Source organism: Pleuronectes platessa, chromosome 1 (assembly GCF_947347685.1).
Source record: "Pleuronectes platessa chromosome 1, fPlePla1.1, whole genome shotgun sequence".
NCBI lineage: Eukaryota > Metazoa > Chordata > Actinopteri > Pleuronectiformes > Pleuronectidae > Pleuronectes > Pleuronectes platessa.
The window spans coordinates 31,635,128-31,658,629 of NC_070626.1; the positions used below are offsets into that span (position 1 = coordinate 31,635,128).

At 45.5% G+C, this 23,502-nt stretch overlaps 2 protein-coding genes across 3 annotated transcripts; one reads left to right on the forward strand and one right to left on the reverse strand.

Annotated features, from left to right (window-relative positions):
* The first annotated feature begins 292 nt into the window (after positions 1-292).
* Positions 293-14,062, forward strand: wdr59 (WD repeat domain 59). 2 transcript variants are annotated; one of them, XM_053427998.1, is made up of 27 exons: positions 293-389; positions 1,392-1,441; positions 1,675-1,810; positions 1,909-1,994; positions 2,086-2,166; positions 2,343-2,380; positions 2,814-2,902; positions 3,012-3,128; positions 3,298-3,375; positions 4,035-4,191; positions 4,406-4,485; positions 4,562-4,691; positions 4,904-5,025; positions 5,198-5,362; positions 5,641-5,736; positions 5,967-6,071; positions 6,300-6,421; positions 6,572-6,725; positions 7,734-7,790; positions 10,333-10,466; positions 10,610-10,691; positions 10,864-10,976; positions 11,091-11,241; positions 11,422-11,503; positions 11,608-11,728; positions 12,262-12,404; positions 12,890-14,062. In XM_053427998.1, exons 1-27 carry the CDS (start codon positions 336-338, stop codon positions 13,123-13,125), a joined length of 2,979 nt encoding a protein of 992 aa, XP_053283973.1. In that variant the 5' UTR covers positions 293-335; the 3' UTR covers positions 13,126-14,062. The 2 variants fall into 2 exon arrangements, with proteins under 2 accessions (XP_053283973.1, XP_053283976.1); XM_053428001.1 differs by lacking the exon at positions 7,734-7,790.
* Positions 14,063-14,179: 117 nt separating this feature from the next.
* On the reverse strand, positions 14,180-22,226 carry gpatch1 (G patch domain containing 1). Its single transcript, XM_053428003.1, has 20 exons — positions 22,067-22,226; positions 20,859-20,993; positions 20,412-20,497; positions 20,130-20,290; positions 19,751-19,848; positions 19,566-19,621; positions 19,092-19,337; positions 18,838-18,985; positions 18,295-18,374; positions 17,998-18,214; positions 17,145-17,480; positions 16,878-17,059; positions 16,629-16,756; positions 16,455-16,540; positions 16,062-16,186; positions 15,676-15,979; positions 15,321-15,398; positions 15,051-15,157; positions 14,834-14,964; positions 14,180-14,317 (listed from the first exon to the last, which is right to left on the reverse strand). Exons 1-20 carry the CDS (start codon positions 22,134-22,136, stop codon positions 14,284-14,286), a joined length of 2,808 nt encoding a protein of 935 aa, XP_053283978.1. The 5' UTR covers positions 22,137-22,226; the 3' UTR covers positions 14,180-14,283.
* Positions 22,227-23,502: the final 1,276 nt, after the last annotated feature.

Here is a 23,502-nt window from a genome sequence, read left to right on the forward strand (position 1 = left end):
ATATCCCCAAAAAAAGTATATTCATTTTTGTGAGTTTTTATTGAGTATTGAACTTGACTATTTCAAAATGTTCAGTAAAGTCTTAATAATGTAGATTGTTTTCATATTATTTTATTTTAATTTTTTCGGCGGAAATTTCTGTTAATCCTTTTTAGAGATTAGTTCTTGGATTTTACATAAAAAGTCAAAATTGCTGTGAACTGCGGAATCAAAATTTAATGCGTATCATGTCGTTCATCAGTTTCCTTTCTGTTTCTTTCCAACAGACCGTGAATGCAGCGTGACGGGTCCCCGTGGTCACGTGACGCTGTGTTGACGGTAGCAGAAGGAGGAAGATGGCGGCTCGCTGGAGCAGTGAGAATGTGGTGGTGGAGTTTCGCGATGCTCAGGTATTTCAGCTCCGAAGCTCCGGGTCAGCACGAGGACCGAAAGGTTTAATGGCGGAAAACTCCGTGCGCATAAGTCACGTTAAACAACGTAAAAAAAACAAACTACAACTCCCAGTTTACACCGCGATTCTTCGATCAGGTGTGAACCGACTTTAATCGACTTATCAGAAGTTAAGTTACTGACGAGGTAGAAACCTGTTTATCGTGAATTAGAGTAAATGAGTTCCGACTGAATAACATTAATAATCAATCGATCAACCAATCAACAACCAGAGTTCATTAACCGTCCAAATGTTCATGAAACACTTTTACCTCCATCAAGTACAGAACTTTAATGTTGAGACAAAATAAACCAACAACTCTCATCACTTCATTTATTAATGACGAGTCATGTTAAAACGATTTGATTAATGATTATTAATCAGTTGTTAGTTTAATCCTAAATCTGGAAGACGCATACGAAAGTCCGGACGATTTCTTGAACAATCGAAGAAATTCACAGTTTGTTTTTCACTTTTCTGAAACTTTGACTCGAATGATCAACGAGTTATTATAATGAATTGATTTGCAACTTCTTTATTATTAATTGATTAGTTGACTGACAGAAAAGAGAGATGGTTCACTGTCTGACTATTGATCTGCTTTGAATCTTAGTAAATGGAAAATAACAGATAGATTCTTAATAACCATCGTTGATTATTGATCGTTTGGTCAACAATACCATCAGTTTCCTGAAGGTGGCGTCAGACCAAACACTGAGTTTAAAGAAGTGAAGGAGGTGAAAACTCTTTCTGATTGTTTGTGTGAAGTATCGACAGAGACCATGGATAAAAGTGTCTTCGTTATCAAAACTGATATTGAGACTAATACAAATATATCATTGAATGTCCTGAGATGAATAAAATATAAACTATATAAATAATCTGTAACGTTCAGATCAACCTTCTTCTTCTTCTTCTTCTTCTTCTTCTTCTTCTTCTTTTTCTTTTTCTTCTTCTTCAGGCCACCGCCATGTCCGTGGACTGCCTGGGCTCTCATGCTGTGCTGTCCGGGTGAGTTCAGGCCCCTGAACGCAGCACAGTTCTTCACTATGGGGACAAGCATTCTCAGTTTAGACGTCACTGTTCAATATACAGTTAAAGGTTTTGAGGAGCAGAATACTTCAGATTACTTCAGATTACTTTAGATTTCTTCGCAGTGAAAGTTGTGTAACGACTGCAGTCGGTCTGAATCCTCCTGCTGCTCTGGGACTGGATGTGTGTAAACGGTTGTTCCTGTTCTTCAGCCGGCGGTTCCTGTACATGGTGAATCTGGAGGCTCCGTCAGAACCTCCTCGGAAGATCGGTCGACAGAGCAAGTGGGACGTGGGGACGGTCCAGTGGAACCCCCACAAGTCAGAGTCGCACGTTTTCGCCGCCTCGGTGAGTTCGACAAACGCTCCTGAAGAGTTCTGAAGTCAAGAAAATCTGAAAGTGACTAAAACGTGTGTGTGTGTTTGTGTGTGTTTGTGTGTGTGCAGAGTAACCAGCGTGTGGATCTGTACTCGTGGAGGGGGGGCTGTGGAGAAGTTCACACCTCCCTGCAGGGACACACCCGGGTCATCAGGTAACCACTGTTGAATCAAACGCACCTCTCTGCAGTCTGGACTCACCGTGATGTGTTCACTGACTCTGTGATGTCTCCCCCCCCCCCGCAGTGATCTGGACTGGTCATGGTTTGAACCGGAGTTCCTGGTCACCAGCTCCGTGGACACTTACATCTACATCTGGGACACCAGGTCAGAGCAAACTGAATTTGATAAGAGCTTTTATATTTAAATATTTAAATATGATTGTTTGTTAGAACCCCACAGAGTTGAGATTTGTCTGTTGCCCCCCCCCCCCCCCCCGGTATCTCTGGGCTCGGTGGACTCATCCGTAAACATGGCGTCTGTGTCTGTGCTCGACTCCACAGAGACACTCGGAAACCCACGGTGGCGCTGTCTGCGGTCGGTGAGTGTTTAAAGAACCAGACCGAGTTCCACTTTCAATGAGAAACAGAGCTTAAAGAGTCATAAAACTGACACATCCGAGAGGCTTTGAATGCATCATTAAGAATAATACTCCAAACAAACACTGTTGTCGTTTTTCTGGATCTTAGACGACAGGGATCGGTCCTGTCACGTGACAGTTCAAATGTCGGAGTGTCCTTGAACGCGTCACTGAATGACCACTTGAAAATCGTAGAAATAAACTGAAACAAAAAGAAAGCATTGATCCTCTGGCCTCAAACACGAGTTGTTATATTTTCTCAAATGTTTTCGTCCGTATTTATTAAAACATTCTTTATTTAACTGAAATTGAAACTTGACAAACTGACGAACAAAGAAAAGAAAGTAAACTCGATGTTTTGTGAAGCTTCTCTTTGTTCTCGTGGTGTTTGCAGCCGGAGCGTCTCAGGTGAAGTGGAACAAGAAGAACCCGAACCTGCTGGCTTCAAGTCACGATGGAGACGTGCGGATCTGGGATAAAAGAGTGAGTGACTGATTTCAACTGGTTACATCTGAAACCCGTGAGCTGTGTGTGTCTGTGTGTGTCTGTGTGTGTGTGTGTGTGTTATTTATCAAACGATTCCTGTGAACAGAAGCCGAACACGGCGGCAGAGTACCTGGCAGCTCACCTGTCCAAGATCCACGGCCTCGACTGGCATCCGGACAACGAGTTCGTCTTGGCCACGTCGAGTCAGGACAACTCCGTGAGGGTGAGACGAGTCCCGTTATTCACTCTGATTAGAGAGAGAGATGAAGGCCGAGCGACGCCAGGCTGAGACATCCTAACATTCAAAGACCAAGCTCTGAAACATGAGCCCTGAGGTCCTTAATGTCTGTGTGGATTTTCTGTTTTTGCTCCTGTTTCGTGTGTGTGTTTAGTTCTGGGATTACCGACAGCCCAGGAAGTACCTGAACATCCTGCCGTGTCAGGTGCCGGTGTGGAAGGCCCGGTACACGGTGAGTCGGCTCCACCTGAGACTAACATGAGAGCAACATACACTGAGGCCTGACTTCACAGAAACAGAGGAAAGATTTCAGTTTTCAGACATGAACTCAGCAAAATAGTGTCTGGACATTTTCTGCTGTTTGTGTTTCTCATGTGAAGAAGAAGCAGCAGATCGTCCGTCACGTGTTAGAAACCTCGTCCACACTTCCACTCGCTCTCTGGGAAGCTTCCACACATTGTCCTGCTGGTTCCTCACATGGACTCTGACATGTTACACACATTTTACCAGGAGGCTGCAGGAGAAGATCCAGAACATGTCCAGAGACACTGACTCAGACATTTGTTCTCACATAGAGAACCTGCAGAACATGACAGGAACATATCAGGAACATGTGAGGACCTCAGTTCATGTCTGAAAGCATTTATACAAAGCTGCAGTCACCTGGAGCGATTACACTGTATCAAACCTGCAGCAGTTATATTTAATTTATTAATAATAAGCTAATAAATCTGGGAGGTTTTAAACAGTCAGTCAAATCGAACAACATCAGCTGCGGTGGATTGTTTAACCTTTAACTATTTCATGTGTGGCTGCAACAAATCATTATTAAAGTTGATTATTGTGTGTTGTGTGTGTGTTGCGTGTGTATGTGTGTGTGTGTGTTCTCAGCCGTTCTCTAACGGTCTGGTCACAGTGATGGTTCCTCAGCTGAGGAGAGAGAACAGTCTGTTACTGTGGAGCACGCTCGACCTCAACAGTCCGGTCCACGCCTTCGTGGGACACGATGATGTCGTGCTCGAGTTCCGCTGGCGGCCTCAGAAAGAAGGTGACACGTTTTGTGCTAAGCTAAGCTAACGGTTCCATTAAAGAACAAGATTACGATTTAAAATCAAATGATAAATGTATGAATATTAAACTGTTCAACTCAAAAATGTTGTTTAGTCTCTCTCTAATTTGAGGATCAGCTTCATCAAGTCTGTGCTGGGAAGCTGTTTCTCATGTTGTTGTTGTTGTTGTTGTTGTTGTTGTTGTTGGCTCAGGCTCCAAGGATTACCAGCTGGTCACATGGTCCAGAGATCAGACCCTGAGGATATGGAGGGTGGATCCTCAGCTGCAGAGGGTCAGTGTTCAGAGAGACGAGTTCCTGGACCTGTTGTCCTCACGTTGTCCTGATGATTGTTGTTGTTGTTGTGCAGCTGTGTGTCAGTGATGTGGTTGAGGACCAGATGGAGGACATGTCTCTGACGGTGGAGTCAGAGAAGTCTTTGTCCTCTCAGGAGCCAGAGAGTCAACACAGTGTCGCTGCTGCAGCTGGAAACCTGCAGGGTGAGACAACGAGGCGTTCACTGACACATCGGTTGAGTCTGATCAAGTTCACTTCTCTACCGTTCACCCACATTTAGAGCCACAGCGCCACCATGTGTTCAACACACATCACAGAGGTTTAGATTTTGAATGTTCAAACTGTAAAAATATGAATCAAACCATGAAGCCGATCATCCTCATCACCAGAGGTAACTGAGTTTGTGTGTCCTCAGACTCGGGCGGCTCTCTGGGCTCCGGGGCTCGTCAGGACTCGGTGCTGGGTTCAGGTCTCCCTCAGACGCTGCAGCAGGAGTTCTCTCTGGTCAACCTGCAGATCAGGAACGTCAACGTGGAGGTGAGACCACAACATCTCACAGACTTCTGTTTTTCATCAGAGGAAAGTTAATTCAGAGATTTGATTCAAGCCTGTGATCGTCAGTAACGAGCTGCAGGTCTGAGCTCTGTGGTGGAGTCCGTCTGGGACCTGGTGCGATCAGACACAAACCTTTTATATTCTTATGTGGCAGATGGACGCGGTGAACTGCAGCTGTGTGGTGTCGGCTCACTTCGGCAGCCATCAGGTTCACCTGGTGGTGAAGTTTCCCGCCCAGTATCCCAACAACGCTGCCCCGACCTTCCAGTTCGTCTCTCCAACCACCATCCCCTCGGCCATGAGGACCAAGATCCAGAAGGTTCCTGAACACACCACAGCACAATGTGAAAACACGATTCTGATACACACTGGAATGTGATGAGAACATGTTATTAACATGTTCTCTTGTGATTGGTTGTTTCTGTGTTTGACAGTTCAACATGTCTGCCGTGAGAAAGTGTAACTCAAAGTATTCATTAATTGTTCATCAATATTTCAGTTTTCATCTGGATGTTTTTATTCGTCTCCAGAATAAACAGATATAATCAGAAGTTGACCTTTGACCTTGAGTTCAGACGTGTGATTGTCTCTGCTCAGATCCTGACGGACACGTCTCTTCAGAAAGTGAAGAGGAACCAGAACTGTCTGGAGCCGTGTGTCCGACAGCTGGTGTCCTGCCTGGAGTCCGACATGGTGAGACACACAGACACACACGCACACCACACACAGACACACGCACACCACACACAGACACACACACACACACACAGTGTTTAATTACATGACAAAAGAGTCTAGGGAAAATAATAAAAGTCTCCTCTCCCAGGTTTGTGGTAACGATAGGACAGATCAGCAGTTTGATCCCTTGTCTCTGTCTCCATGATGTCCCCCTCTCTCTGTGTGTCCCCTGTGTCCTCCCTCAGACGCAGGAAGACGGCCCCCCCTCCGGGCCCTTCGTCCTCTCCAACCCTGTCACTCCGGCCCTGCAGGCGTTTCCTCGAGTCACCAACACGTACGGTTCCTATCAGGTAACAGACGTCCTTTAAGCACCTGAGAGACTCAACGTTGAAGATAAACTGATTCAACTAACTGATCATAAGCAAAACAAATGTCTTCAAGGATCCAGTCAGTAAATTTCCAACCAGTAGAACCACAGAAACACGTACTGTACCACAGCAGACTGAGGATCTGAACCTCGACTCTCTGTGGCCTCCTCTCCTCGTTGTGTGTTCAGGAAATGATCTTTTGTTTTCCAGGACGCCAACATCCCGTTCCCTCGGACCTCCGGCGCTCGCTTCTGTGGCACCGGCTGTCTGATGTACTTCACCCGACCAATCACCATGCACCGCTCTGCCCCGCCCACCGAGCCCACCCCCAGGTCACAATGAATTACTTAATAAATAGACAAATAAATAAATGAACCAGTGAAGTTGATCTTCTCTCGTGTAAAGCTGAGTGCAGGTGTTTGTGTTTACATTGAACATGTGTGTGTGTTTGTGTGTGTGTGTGTGTGTGTGTGTGTGTGCAGGTCTCTTTCAGCTCTATCGGCCTATCACAGCGGCGTGTTGACGCCGATGAAGATGCGTTCAGAGTCTCAGAGCACGCTGCGGCTGTACAGCGGCAGCCCGACCCGCTCTGATAAAGACACTGTCTCCATCTCGTCCTTTTACTATAAAGAACGGGTGAGACACACACACACACACACACACACACACACACACACACACACACACACTCTCTGTACATGTTGCCTGACAGTTTTTGATGTTTGCTGAGTGTTTGTGTCATTAACACGTACAGAAGCTCATTGAAGACGAAACCAGTGAGTGAGCACAAAACCAATCCAACCTCTGATGAGTCTGATAAACACAAACTCAGGGTTGATTAGTGTTATTGGTTGATCTTATTTAGTTTGTCAATAAACTGATTGGTTTGTTTTGTCTTTAAAAAAGTCCTGAAAAGACAAACTGTTCCCAAACATAAGAAAAGCTCCTTCTATTCTATTTGATTATTTCCCTGAAACAATATTTAATAGTTAAAGTGATTGAGTTTAGACAACACAAATACAACCATATATGTAGAAATCAAGAAAATAAACATAATATATAAAATAAACATGAAAACATTTCACTTTGATATCTGTGAAAGACCAAATGAAGTGTTTTTTCTGAGCATCGTCTTCTCTCCATCACTGCTGATTCTCTCTGGAGCTGATAAATACCAGGAGCTACCGTCATGTGACTCAGAAAGACAAATAGATAAAGAAGTCTTAAAGTGTCATGGACGTTCTCATCTGAAGCCTGAGACACAAACGTGTTTAGAGCTGAGACGTATAATAATGACATTGATCACAACTTGAGTTAGTTTTGTTCTCACTCGGGTATTTATCATAAAATAACTTCCGTACAAAAAGCAGGTTGTGGTTTTCCGACCCAGGCATCATGTGAAGCTCTGTGTCTTTCACTCACACATTCCCAGGGAGTAGCCTGAGCCGACGGGTAGTTCAGGGGGCCTGGGAATGTGGAGAGATGTCTTCAGATGCTGACACCTGCTGTTTCTGTGTGACCGTCCCGTCTCTGTCTCCCTGACGGCTTTTTTTTTTATTTTCACTTTTATTTATTTTTTCCTCCGACCAATCACCTTGTGATGCTGTTGTGGGACACTCCTACTTCTCACTCTCCTCCAATCAGAAGCTCCCAATCTCTGCCTCCCGCCGCTGGTCTGTCCAAACCCTCCACGATTGGCCGGTACTGAGCCTCTGTCCCTCCATCCAACCACCAGCTCACCCCTCTGTCCTCTCACCCCTCCTGCTCCTCATCACAGTGCTGGGATTCTAACCTGCAGTTTGCATGTCGCTAATTGGCTGACGTCCCTCTGACTAACACATGACCCAGTGAACCTATGTGTTAATATGTGTGATGTCATAACATCTGTTCTGCCGCTTAGAATCAGACTCAAACACATCAACTCTCTAAAGTCAGTAGATCTCATACCTGGATCAAAAGTCCCTGAAACACAAATCATGACAAATGTTGAAAGAGGTGAAACAAGTCCTGGATCCAGATCTGCACCGATATCATTGAGTTCTCTCTTCACCCACGAGATCTGATCGTCCTGCTGACAACACACACACACACACACACACACACACACACACACACACACACTGAATAAAATGATCTTAGTCCCACACAGTGTAAAATTATGACTTGTTAGTTTCAGTTCAATTAAAAAGTTTACAATAAAAACATTCTTATCAGGTCAGATTTCTTAGTCAAACTCTGAGTCTGTGAAGCAGCTGTTTTTTGAGCTGAAACAGAAATTTAAAAAGTCTCTTTGTAAAGATGAACCAGATGAAATCATCTGTTCTTCAGAGAGGATTCAAAGTCACAGACACGTTCACCTGTCGACCTCCATGTTCCCTCACGTGTCACATGTTCACCTGTCGACCTCCATGTTCCCTCACGTGTCACATGTTCACATGTCGACCTCCATGTTCCCTCACGTGTCACATGTTCACCTGTCGACCTCAATGTTCCCTCACGTGTCACATGTTCACCTGTCGACCTCCATGTTCCCTCACGTGTCACATGTTCACCTGTCGACCTCCATGTTTCCTCACGTGTCACATGTTCACCTGTCGACCTCCATGTTTCCTCACGTGTCACATGTTCACATGTCGACCTCCATGTTCCCTCACGTGTCACATGTTCACCTGTCGACCTCCATGTTCCCTCACGTGTCACACGTTCACCTGTCGACCTCCATGTTCCCTCACGTGTCACATGTTCACCTGTCGACCTCCATGTTTCCTCACGTGTCACATGTTCACATGTCGACCTCCATGTTCCCTCACGTGTCACATGTTCACCTGTCGACCTCCATGTTCCCTCACGTGTCACATGTTCACATGTCGACCTCCATGTTCCCTCACGTGTCACACGTTCACCTGTCGACCTCCATGTTCCCTCACGTGTCACACGTTCACCTGTCGACCTCCATGTTCCCTCACGTGTCACATGTTCACCTGTCGACCTCCATGTTCCCTCACGTGTCACACGTTCACCTGTCGACCTCCATGTTCCCTCACGTGTCACATGTTCACCTGTCGACCTCCATGTTCCCTCACGTGTCACACGTTCACCTGTCGACCTCCATGTTCCCTCACGTGTCACATGTTCACCTGTCGACCTCCACGTTCCCTCACGTGTCACATGTTCACATGTCGACCTCCACGTTCCCTCACGTGTCACACGTTCATCTGTCGACCTCCATGTTCCCTCACGTGTCACACGTTCATCTGTCGACCTCCATGTTCCCTCACGTGTCACACGTTCATCTGTCGACCTCCATGTTCCCTCACGTGTCACATGTTCACCTGTCGACCTCCATGTTCCCTCACGTGTCACACGTTCACCTGTCGACCTCCATGTTCCCTCACGTGTCACATGTTCACTTGTCGACCTCCACGTTCCCTCACGTGTCACATGTTCACATGTCGACCTCCATGTTCCCTCACGTGTCACACGTTCATCTGTCGACCTCCATGTTCCCTCACGTGTCACACGTTCACATGTCGACCTCCATGTTCCCTCACGTGTCACATGTTCATCTGTCGATCTCCATGTTCCCTCACGTGTCACATGTTCACCTCCTGTAGCTTCAGTACGCAGTGAAACACTCAGGGAATCGACCTGAAGCTCCGTCGTGTAGCATCTCCCCTGTTAGCTTAGCATCATCCAGGACATACTGTTGACAGCAGGTACACATAATAAGTCGGCTCCGCCTCCTGACGTTCACTAACCTTTAACCTCTGCAGGTAAGTTTCTGTGTTTCTGTGATCGTCGCCTTTCAGTTTGTTTTAACTTCACTGTTAAAGATAATTTGGCTCCATATTCTTCAGATAATAAACTAAAAACTAACGTGTGTTCACACTGCGAGCGCTCAGACACGGACTGACATCACGTGTCCCCAGACGGGTCGAGAGCCACCGCTTGACAAACCTGTCAAACAGCTGTTCTGACCAATCTCAGCATTTTGAAAGTGTTGAAATGAAAGTTGAGTTTACGTTACTCAGACGCTTCTCACACAGTTGTGTTATTTGTGTTGCGTTGTGTTGAGCTCTCAGGGCCACCGTCAGTCAGTGTCTCAGTGTGAACCGTTTCCGTCAGTAATTGGTCATCACGCCACTTTTAATCAAGTGGTGCTTTGTCTTCTCTGGACCTGCTCTCCTTCTCCCCCCCCTCCCTCCTCCTCCTCCTCCCACCCGTCTCTTTGTCCGTCCATCAGAAATCCCGCCGGTTCAAGACGAAGCGCGAGGGGGCGGACTACGGCAACCGTCCAATCAAACTGGCCGGGAAAGTCATCATCCAGGAGATCTCCTGTCTGCTGGCCGTCCACAAAGCTCTGGGAGAGAGCTACATGTGAGAGACACCAGAGCGATGCGTCAATCAATCAACTGACAGATCAATCATACGCTGATGATTCATCAAAGAGTTTCAAAATCTGACTCATCGTCGCTTCTCTGATTTCCTGTTTGACTCATTCTTATGTGATGTCTCTTCAGTCTGAACGTGAACGACATCCAGGACACGTGTCAGCAGAACGCAGCCTCGGCGCTGGCAGTTGGACGCAGAGACGTGGCCAAGGTGAAACATTAATCTGTTTCATAAACTCTTTTCTTTCCTCCTGATGAAAATTTCTCAGAAATCTACAAATACAGGAACATTTCAACTGGTGGTGTGAAAGTAGCTGGACAGTTAGAAACTGACGTCTCCTCCAGTTTGAATTCTTCTGTCAGTCACGGTCTGGGTTTTGTAGGTGTGGGCTCTGGCGTCTGCAGCGACCAATCAGGACCTGAGTCCTGATTCCGACCCGGACACTGAGACCCCGTGGGCCAGACACCCGTTTGGACGCCACCTGCTGGAGACTCTGTGAGTTTGTTTATTTGAGACACGTCAGTCCTGCAGCTACAGATAATATTTACTCTGAAATATGAATGTCGTGATCATCGATTTAAACCTGGACTCTTGTGTCACTGCTCTCAGTCTGGATCACTACAGTCGGATGAGTGACGTTCAGACTCTGGCGATGCTCTGCAGCGTGTTCAGAACTCAGGCTCCGCCTCCAGACTGTTACTCTCTGTACGGACACCAACCTTCACGCTCCACCATGTCCCCCCCCCAACACTCACGATACGTAAGTCTGTCGTACATTTCATCTGTGAGATTTTAGTTTCTTCTCTCACGTTTAGCCTAGCTTAGCACAAAGACTGGAAGCAGGGGGAAACTGTTAGCCTAGCTTAGCACGAGGGGCAGTAGCAGGCCTCTACACTTTGTTCACACAGGAAGTGACGTAAAGTGTGTGTTGTCGTCACAGCCCAGCTACACATCCGGCTCCCTCACCTCCGGATCCTGCTCCAGCACCTCGGACTCCATCACCACGACCACCTGGAACCCGGGTGAGCCTCCACAGCGCCACCCGCAGGTCATGGTTCTGACTCCAGGAGCACACGGAGTCAGAACCATGTTTGAGATCTTCTCCACTGAAACACTTTATTTTCAGGTCGAGACTCGGATCACGTGAACCCCTGGGGGGAGTCCTCCCCCGATGACGGCCGCTATGGAAACCCGGGGTACACAGACCCCCGGGAACGAGAGCGAGAGCAGCACGACATGAACAAGAGGTGAGCGCCACCTCCTGGTCAGACATCCATCTTCACAGAGGGCCATGGCAGCATAGATATATATATAAATGCTAGATGTCTCGGCCAACGGATTCAAATGTCCGCACATGGCGGCCATCTTGCCACAGGCGGCTCGCCCACCCATAACATTGTGTTGTAGTGGTACGTACTTTTTAAATAACCATAACTTGCTCAATTTTCAGGTTGGTTTGTTATAAACCTCAGAGATGTAGTTATGACACTGCATACTTATGAATAATTGTTATTTTCTAAAAAATAGAATAATGTTCTAAAATAGGTACAAGATTTCCCTTTACAAATATACATCAAGAATTATTTATTTTATTTTATTAAAAAAGTACGTATCACTACCAACACAATGTTATGTGTGGGCGAGCCGCCTGTGGCAAGATGGCCGCCATGTGCGGACGTTCGACTCCGTTGGCCGAGACATCTAGCCTTTATATATATATCTATGGATGCTCTGGTGTTTCACTGACAGAGCTGTGATGTCATTTCCTTTTCCTGTGCAGGCTGCTGGACCCGGCCAACACGCTGCAGTTTGACGACTTTAAGAAGTGTTACGGTGAGATCCTGTACCGCTGGGGTCTGCGGGAGAAACAAGCCGACGTGCTCAAGTTCGCTTCCTGTCCGCCGGAACCTCACAAAGGCATCGGTGCGTTCACGCTCTGTCGCTCACACTCAACTCTGCAGCTCCACCGCCGACTTTTTATACTTTAAACTTTTTTAAACGTTTAACTATGGACGCCTTCTCTGTCTGAAATAACTATAATAATAATATACGTAGTAAATGAAATGTTCTTTTGTAAAGAAATCTAAAAAAATATTTATTTTTACTAAATATTCCAGATAGATGTAATTATTGGCTCCCCCCCATTGGAGCTCACTTTTAATATAATAAAAAAAAGATCAGGAGCAGGTTTGGTGTTTACATCACATGACCCAGTTTCCATTGTGTCATTCTGATGTGAACGGATCAGAATCACTCATGAGATAAGAAGTCATAATTCTGAGATCCTTATTTTTAAAGAGACACTAAACTTCGGGAGTATTAGTTTCTAAATGTGTAAACTGTAAACACGAGTTGTTTGTGATGAATCTTCCGGCTGTTCTGTCTGCCCCCCCCCCCCCCCCCTGTAGAGTTCGGGCTGTACTGCTGTCACTGTCGCAGTCAGGCCCGCGGGACGCAGTGCGCCGTCTGCAAGCGTCTGACCTTCCAGTGCGCCATCTGTCACGTGGCCGTGCGAGGCTCCTCCAACTTCTGCCTGAGCTGTGGTCACGGAGGACACACCAGTCACATGATGGACTGGTTCCGCCAGCAGGACGAGTGTCCCACCGGCTGCGGCTGCCACTGTCTCCTGCAGAGCACCTTCTGACCTTCTGACCTTCTGACCTTCTGACGCAGACCAACGAAACCAGCACACTCCTCTAGGCATCAGGGATGAGACTGATCTGAGACACAGGCTTCTGACTCACACACACACACACAGACACACACTTCTCCTATTTGTCTTTATGAAGGAACATTTTCACTCTGTCAAGAAAAAGGCTCAAAGAGATCTGACAATAAAACAGCCGGTAATAAAATGAATTAATGTTTTTACTCTGAAGATGACAAACAATAAAAAAAACTCTGTTGGATGTTTAAGAAAATAACACTTCATTCTTTGTGTGAGAGAATTAGTCTGATGTCACAGCTCACACACCGGTGCTCCTCCGTAACTGACCTGGGTAGAAACAACTGGTCACATTAGTTCCTGCCATGAACTGAGAGTTTAACTCTAAATGGACAGTCACAGTTGAACTCATCTCATTTTATTGTAACACAGGCTGTTTGGACTCTTGGACAGAAGTCGACACGTCATGTCTGTGTTTTAAATATTTGAACAATATCTATTCATTTGTTCGGAGAAATTATTATTTGAGAACTTATAAGATAATAATGTTTAGAAACTTTAAGATCACAACCTGTGTGTGACATGAGCTGACACGTGAAACTGGAAGAACACAAACATCTCAGGATGAAGAAGAGGAGCCGGACAAGTAGAAGACGAAGACGTCAACTTGGAAACACGAGGAGATTCCAGATCTTCTGGTGATGTTGGCTATTATGTTTATTTTTTCATCCTTCGTCTGATTGGCTCATCTTGAAATCCTTACCCTCACCTGGTCCAATCATCACTCTTTATACCTGACGCTAAAGCCTTATAGCCAATCAGAGGCAGGGTAGGGGGCGTGTCTTCGTCCAGCTCAGGTGAGCTATGTGACATCAGAGAATTTGATGCATTTCTGATTAAATGTTATGAAACAGAATGTGAATCCTCTCCCTCTCTTATTCTTTCACTGATTCCCTTCTTCTTTACCTTCTTCCTTTCTCTCCTCCATCCCTCCGTTCTCGATGCAACAACCAAAGAGTAAAACCAAAACACATCAGCACTAAATGAAACATTTTATTATTTAAAATAGGAATAAAATGAAGTGAGTGCAAACGGGGACAGGAGCTGGTCGTCCTCACAGAGGACAAACGTTCTGCTTCACCTCGTCTGATGTGACTGGACGCTCTTCAGTCTGTAACCACACAGACACACACACACACACATGAATACACACCATCACAAACACACAAAGGAAATACAGTAAAATAATATCTATCTATATATGCATGTGTGTGTGTTTGTGACTAAATGACTGGAACATAAATATCATATGTATTAAACACAACAAATCCACGCATACAAACTTTAATTTCATTAAAGTTATGCAGCGGTTGTCATAAGTAAAGTGTTTGAGAACATTGCAGCAAAACAATAATCAATAAGAAATAATAATCAAATCAAACAATCAAATACACACACATATATATATTGCTGGAAGATGTGCATTTTTGTACATTAATTGTTTTCTCTTAGACTCGTGTTTTCAGCTTCATGAGGATTTAATTTGTTAAACCTCAACTTTATTGTAGAAACGTTTCTTTGATGAATAAAAAAAAATCACGAGTCATGTCCTTGGATCAGAGTCGAGCTGAAGCTTTAAACCTTCTCAGGAGTTTAAAGCTCTGAATGATGCTGTTTGACCTCTGACCTTTTCAGCAGCTCCTCTGTCGACACCTGTCCGTCACCCTCCTGGTCTTTGTCCTCCTCGCTGCTGTCTGACTCCTCCTTCTTACTCTTCTTCTGCTTCGCTTTGTGTTTGTGCTTCTTGTGTTTCTTCTTCTGAAAAACAAAGTTTCAAACTGTGAGTTAAGAATCTTCCGTCCTCAATCTTCGTCTTTGCTGTTTGTCCTTTTCTTATTTTCCACCTTCTTGTCTTTGTGCGGCTTCTTGTTCTTGTGTTTCTTCTCTTTGCTCGTCCTCCGAGGTTTCTCTTCTTCTCTGGGGGAGCGGATCGAGGTGGCGCCTCCTCTGACTGAACAGGAAACAACAAGTTACTCGGCTGAAGTCTCCACAAACATTAACGAACATTAAACACACTGTCGACACGAAGGAAAAACTGAATAATGTTTAAAATCATTAAAAATCATTAATATTCATGTTTTCAGAGACTCTCTCTCTTTTTTTCTGTCACTCACTGAGAGCAGCTGAACGCGGCGGCAGCTTCGGACCAAACTCCTCCTGGGACGAGCTCTGACTCAAAACCACAGCTTTCACTAGAACAGAGGAGAAACCTGAGTTACACATTAACGTCACAGAATCACATTCAGTAGTTGTCCAGAGCAAAGAGACATTTGTGTTCTCACGTACAGAACATGCCAGGAACATGTCAAGAACATGTCAGGAACATGTCAGGAACATGTCAGGAACATGACAGGAACATGACAGGAACATGACAGGAACATGACAGGAACATGACAGGAACATGTCAGGAACATGTCAGGACTTCAGGTCAGGTCTGAGAACAGTCTGATGAGAAGAATGTGAGGTTACCTGTCTGGCTGGTGGAGGTGGTGGCAGAGGTAACGGAGGTGGAGGAGGCCGTGATGGAGGTCTTGACATTTGAGATGTTGAAGAGGTTCTGAGGCTGTGTGCTGATTTTCCCCTCTTCCTCCTTCGTGTCCTCCTCCTCCTCCTCCTCCTCTGCCTCTGATGAAGACGACTTCTCATCTGATGAGCCGGCAAAAATGGCCTTAAACAGATCCATAGGAGGTCTGCTCTCCTCCTCCTCTTCCTCCTCTTCCTCCTCCTCCTCACCGTCCTTCTTCTTCTTGTCTGAGCTCTGCTGATCCTCCGGCTGTTTGAAGAGAACACAGGTGTGTTAACAGGTTTGTTGTTGGACGACAAACCCCAGTGTCTCGGACCGGACAGGAAGCTACCTCCGTGGTGTCTTCAGGTAGAGCAGGTTGGGTTCGCGGCTCATCCTCTTCTTCCTTCACCTTCTTCTTCTGCTTTGAATCATCCCACCTCGACTTCTTCTTCGTCTCGGGAGACTTTGGAGGAGCTGCGGAGAGGAAGTGACATCACACAGAGAGAATAATGAGAATAACGGCGTCAAAATGTTTGAGAGACAACAAGGAATTGAAAATGGATGAAACTACGAGATTCAACATAATGCCTCTGGCCACTAGGGGTCACTGGCGCAGTTTTTTAAAAACTTTTAAGTCGACAGACTATTGAAATGAGGAAACACTCTGATCTTTAACAACAGCCTGTTGAGGGACTGACAGAGCGCCCCCTGTCTGCAGACACCTGCAGGGAAGTGAAGCTACCTGTCTCTCTGCTCTCCGTCACAGTCAGGAAGTTGAAGACCGAGAACTTGTCTCTCTTGACCTTCGGCAGACCCAACATGCTAGACCTGCGGAGCCAATCACAGACAGACGCTCATTCAGGGCTGTGGAGGAAATAACATCACAGTTTCCAGGGGGAGGAGTCTCGTGTCCTACCCGGGGTACGGGTCGGGGACGTTGAACCTCTTGCAGAGCAGCTTGTCCGGGTGCCACTCAAACGTTTCCCTGGTCAGTTTTCCAAACATCTTCATCTTGACAGCAGCTTGTTTATCGTCCACGTCGCTCTGACGACCCAAAAGACACATGTTTATATCTTTATTATTATTAATATCTGTTTATCAATACTGTAACACATGTTTAAAGAGCGTCTGTGGTGATGAAAGTTTCTGGAGCTCGTGGTCCTACCTCCTGGTCCCGGCTGACCTCCACCGTGTTGTCCTCGCTCTCCTTGTCCTTGGCTCTGGTGAAGCGGGACGAGAGCGACGAGGACGTGGGTCGGTACAAGATGGAGGACCGGACAAACTCCTCCTTCTCCCTGCTGCGCTCCCACTCGGTCATACCCGAGTCCACACTCTGCTCCAGAGCGTCTGAGACACAAACCAGGTTCACCTTTCATTCCAGGGTTAGGCTGCCTGCAGTGCATGATGGGAGATGTGGGACAGGTGCTCCTACCTTTGTCTCCCTGTCTGAGGGAGTTCAGGTACAGCTCGTATCGGGCCTGTTTGCTCGGGTTGTTGTCAAACGGTCGGAAGGTCTGCGCCGACGACTGGACACCTCGCCACGACGCCAGAGCCTCCTGCTGCTGCTGGAGGCCGGGGGGGCAGGTGGCTGCACTGCTCTGAGCCGTCAGTGACCCCGTCAGTGACCCCGTCAGTGACCCTGTCAGTGACCCACCTGAGCTGCTGGTACGATGGGAGCTGCTGGCGGGGGCGTTGGTGGAGGAGCTGCGGAGGTTGAGGAGTCGCTGTCTGTCTTCAGGCCTCAGCAGCTCCATCACTGAACTGGGACCTGATTCAAGAAGAAGAACAAACATGTCATCAACATTTAATCATTCAAATACACAAAAGATCTAAAAACTTATTTTATCTCATCTTCACCAAACCTGGAACAAAAGAATCTGAGGTCGTTATTCAGATTTATAAGAACAAGTCGTTGATGGACAGAAAGATAATCTGTTTATTGCTTATTCGACAATTGAATAATAATTTGAATCCTCATATATGAACTACTGTAACTTTGAGTTTTGCACATTTGATCAAATCAAACAAGATATTTATAGAAATCAAATGTTATAATTAAGGTGTTTTAATTGAATATTTTCAATGTAAAGAGATAAATAGTATTTTCTGAATATACTTCCTCAGCTCAGAGGTTTTTATTTCACATCATCTTAAACTAGTAAAACTGTGACGTTGGTTTTCTTTCATGTGACAGACGAAGACATTAAAAGTAGAAAACAGATTATTAGAACTCTTCTGCCGCTCGGGACTTTAACAGGTCTCATGACGGCTGAATCTTCTCCTACCTTGCAGGGCATCCTCTCCCAGCAGCGCCCCCCTGTGGCTGGAGTCCATCTTGTGCCGTCCTCCTTCTTGGGGCTCCTCTTTAACCATGTGGCCCCTGGAGGTCCTCAGAGCCTCGGCCAGAGCAGGACTGACCCCAGAGAGACGAGCGATGGGGACGGACGGATGGAAGCGATGGACGGGTCTGTAGTCCCGGGGCAGAGTGGGGGGAGCGAAGATCTGCACAGAGACGAGGATGATAGCTTTTTTATTTAATTAAAAAAATAAATAAAGACTCATGACAGATCGAAGCCACTCACTGTTTTGTCCTCGACTGTTTTTTGAGCCAAAGTGAATCCTTCCAGGATTTTTCCAAGGTACGACGCATCTTTGTTTTTATCTAGTAATGAGGAAAGGAGATAAGGAGAAGAGGAGATGAGGAGATGAGGAGATAAGGAGGTAAAGAGACACGTTCTGCTCAGATTCAGGTTGATCATGGTTTCATGCTCGAATGTTCAGAAAACATCACTTTTCATTGCTGCAGCTTCTCTTTTTATAAATTACAGACATAATGATCCAAACTATTTTAAAATGTATATTTCCCTGCTTCTTTCTTGCCCCCACACAGAATCCACACATTACTCAACGCTATGACGTCATCACGAGTGTAAGACGTGATGAGGTAGAAAAAAAATCAATGTTCTAAATATTATGTTTTTTTATTTTAGATCAATTTAAACCTGAGGGTTAACTTTAACTGTTTATCTTTATGCTCTGGATTTTGAAAAGTTCTCTATAAACAAAGATAAGAATCATAATTATTTCAATTATTGTTGTTGCACAGACTCTCCAGCTGCTGTTACCTCTCTTCTTGGTGTACTGCTGTGGAGCCGTCCAGCCGTACAGTCCGTCTCCGGGCTCCTCTCCTCCCAGCTCCGTGTCGTACCGGGACATGGAGTCTCTCTGGTACACGTCTTCATCATCGTCCTCCAGGGCCCCAACACCAAACGCCTGCAGGTCAAAGGTCAACAGTAACATGAAGACTAAAGAGAACAATTGACATCTTTGAAATGAACAGCTGTTAACAACTGAAATGAAAAGCGAGCCGAGCTCCCACCTGTCCAGCCACTCCTCCCCGACGGGAGCTTTGCTGTGCGCCTCCGAACAGTCGACTCCTCGTCTCAGAATGAGGTTTGAACAGGTTGATGTGTTCAGGGGCGCCGCGGCCCTGCAGCGCCCGACCCGGGTCCAGGCCACGGTACCCCAGACCCTGAACTCCGAGCCTGGGGGTGAAGTCCACCGGAGTCACGTCCTTCGGGGCAAAGGTCACGTTCTCTGGAGCAAAGTCGTCATCGTCGTCGTCCTGTCAGGCAGAGAACATTCCTGTTTTAGAATGTAGGACAAGGTGGTGTGATCTGAACCTGCTTGCTTCTGTTCGGCGATGTGAGTTGGTTTGAGAGATAAACAGGAGGTGGGGCTAATACTCTGGTCAGGTGTCGTTACAGCAGAAAGAAGATGATTTCATGACGGAGACAGTTTTCAACAAGTCGTCAAACAAACTGTCGGAGAGGCTGTCTTCTGTGTCACCCACCTCTGAGTCCTCTGAACCAGCAGGGGGCAGCACACAGCCGTAAGGTCTGGCTTCACCTTCAGTCAGGAGAAGAAGACAAGGTGTGTTTTCATTCACTTTACAGTTTAAACTTTACCTTGAAACTAGATCACAGGACATTTAGAGGGAGAACGACTTTAAGAGCAGCTGTGCACGTTGGTACGAACCCGTCTGCTGTCGACGAGCTTTCCTCTTCACACGAGGCCCGACGCCCTGACCCTCCTTCCATCCCATCTTCCTCAGCAGCTCCACCCCGATGGACAACCTGGGAGACAAAACAAACACACCTCAGAACTCGCTCTGGACAGGAAACTCTGATTCTACTGCACCGAATGAAAAGACCTCAACTCCTTCTTGACTGTGTTACAGTTTTTTTAATTTTTCTGGTTTTAAAATCAACGTTATGGTCAGACACCGATTCACTGCAGCACACACGTATATTATAATATATTGATATATAATAACTGTGTCTGGGCATTCTCTGGAACATTGAGGTGTGTGTGTGACGTGAACAAAGGTCACATGACTCTGGTGAAGCGGTCGGACCTGGCCGGTGCGATCAGCTCCTCCAGCAGAGTGTCTCCAGGGATCAGCGCCGCCTGGGCGTTGACGGCTCTCGCCTTCTCTCTGGCCTTGTCTCTGTGGCTGGAGGAGAACTCCTGACTGGTGGTGATCTGAGCCGGAGCGATGCCGTGTTCGCTGAAGTCCTGACGCACAACCACAACAAAAACAATTATCAACTTGTATTTACTCATTTTGCTGCCGATCATGTTTGAATCTGTTTTAAAGAATAAAATCAGTGAAGAGTGGTTCTCTGAGTGGTTTCACCTCCTCGTCCATGAAGTCCTCGGGTCTGACATGTTGTTTCTCAACCTTCTGTTGCCGAGATGACACAAAGGTGGACGGGCTCCAGCCTGAAGAGCAACAACACAACATTCTCACATACGTGTTTGAACCGAAAGTGAAATTTTACAAACTTCAGACTCTACTGACAAAGTAAATGATCACAACAGAAACATAGTAAATAATACATTCTACAAACATCTTATTTGAGTTTGTGAATCTGTGAAGTTAAGACGAACATCTGTGTTTCTGTTTTATCAACGACGGATTCACAGGAAGAAGAACTGGAAGAGGGAAAATAGACGAACTCCAGAAAATACCTGGTCACAATTTTATGGATATTTCCAGAGTTCGTGTTTGAAAACACACGGAGCGTTATGTGGACACTGATTCACATCCTGCACACAAACGTCGGGCTCTTTGCTCGCTCACCTTCCTTCGAGCCGACCGAGTTGAAGTAGCCGGCTGAGAACCCCCCGGTGAACGCTCCGTGGAACCTTTGGTATCGTCCCTTCTCATCTTTCACCGTCTGCTCGTGGAGCGGGACGGGCTTCTTCGTCGGCTCGTCTGCGACACACACACGGAAATACACACAACACCACACTAATGTAAATATTCAGTCTTTAAATAGATAGATAGATTACCTTATTCATCCCCGAAGGGAAATAAATCGTCATAGCAGCCGGTATATTTGAATACAATACAATAGAATTTTAAAAAAAAGAAGAAAAAAAAAATATTGAGGTAGAAAGAATAAAAAACAGAAACACAAGATAAATAGGTAGATAAGGTGCAGTGGCAAGATGATGGTAATAGTACTGATGATAATGTTATTGTGAGACAGTGATATAATATAATCAGAAAATTTAAATATTTAATCTACTGGCGTAAAACGTCATGAATATTCGCAGCAGAATGTTTTCATTGATAAAGTGGAATCTACCTTAAGATAAAATTATTAATCAACAAGAAAATTAACAGATAACTTATCTTTAATGTATTTTTATTAATTCAGTTTTCGGATTTTTTAAAATATTGATCTATAGATTTGATCCTTTGTCCTCAATCCTTGTCATCGTAAATTCAATATATTTCTTAGTCAAATTAAAAAAGAAAGAATGTGAAGTGTTATAATAAAATTCTTTATATTAGATTCATGTTTAAAGTTTCTGATCATTAATCATGAAACTGGTAATAACTGGTTTATTCTTGTGTTTTTATCACCACCTTTATTTCTCACTATTTGTTAATCTTGTAATTTATATTAACACATAAAAACATTGTGACCTCAGTCAGTGAAAATATAAATATTAGAAGTTTCTTAGTCAGGAGGCAGATTTAAAACCTGAAGTCTTTTCATATCTTCTCAAGCCGAACGCACCACCGGACCCTGAAGGTTCATTATAGATGAGTTAGTTTAGAATGTGGCTGGTTCTGAATCAAACGACTCGTAGAGGAACATTAAACTGACAGAATCATCAGTGGAGTCTGGTATTCGAACCAGGAGCCAAGCTAACAGTTAGCCACTTGCTATTTAGCTTAGCATCATCTTTCAGTGACGCGGTTTTATTTGCTCATTAAACCTCGGGGCGGTGTGTGGGTGCAGGCGGGCGGACCACCGAGGGGTTCGAACACCGTACCTTCCTCCAGAGGCTCCAGCGGAGTCCCGAAACTCACGAAGTCCTCGTCGCCGTCACTGTCCGACGCCATGTTTCTGGTACCACTACGGCAACTGCACAGGGACAAACTTCCCCGCGAAGCGTTAATTAGAGATATTCAGATACCACAGCGAAACCTTGTGGTGGCGACATTTAAGAACAATAAAGAATCAGTTCACTCAAATATGTTTTTTAATGTTCACAGTGAAACAGACAAATACAAAACTGAAACAGTTTTTTAAAAGTGGACCAAGCGAAACGGCACCGCAAGAAATATAAAAACGTCTCCTCCCGTCTTTAGTTCCAACAACTTCCTGTTTCATACGAATCACTAGGTGGCGCTATGACCCTGAGTTTTTTTTGATTGCATAAACACTAAAGTCAAAAGTATTACACAATTATAAAACCTTACACTCAAGGAGCAAAACATGGCCCAGATCTGCAACACTATAAGCACAATGTCAGCCTCACACTTTTTGCAAAACAATACACACAGTGATCTGCAAAACACTAAACACACTAAACTGGAATTGCTAAAAGTGTTTTAGGTTAGCAACAGCAGTGTGTGACTGGCTCAAACAGAATTAAGTTATATGAAGCATGTGTGTTTCATTTGGTAAAAAAATATGGTTTTGATAAATTAGTGTATAGTTTTTACAAGAGTGTTTCATTTTGCAATTCCAGTTCTCAGTGATTAGTACGGTGGCCCTGAAAGCTCAACGAACGGCAACTTAAGAAAACACATGCAAGTTGACAAAACACCTGCAAATAGAGAAACGCGCAGCAAATACCGGAACGCGCAGCAAGAAGCCAAACGCGCAGCAAGAAGAGGCCACAACACAACGGAAGTGTTTCCAGGGGACAGCTAAAAGTGATGGACACTGCTGCCACAAAAACGTCCAATACACCATAGAAATTCGGTTCCACACAGGGTTCGGCCACCCACGGCTCTTCGGCCCCTCTGCAGTGGCTGTACAGTACAATGTTGTGCATATGTTTAGCGAACGCTGAACTTAACGAATCAGTTTTCATATTATTAACGTGAACGTAATGATGTGACGTGAACGTGAGTGAACGTCACATACATTTTTTAAATCATCACCGTATCAGGCCATCATGAAATACCAGGAGCGGGCAAGTGTGTGTGTGTGTGTGTGTGTGTGTGTGTGTGTGTGTGTGTGTGTGTGTGTGTACGTGTGTCCCCCGGCGCTCCGACCCCGCCCACTCACTCGGAGAGAGCCACAGTGAGCTCTGATCACGGAAGATGATCCGATCTAGAGACATGTCGTCTTCTCCTGTTAAACTGAATAAACAGCGCTAACAAGCAAGCCCCTGTTTGTGAGGCAATATATTGTCCATAGTGAGCAGGGGGAGGAAACCTTTACTATCAAAAGAGCGAGTGGGCGGGGTCGGAGTCC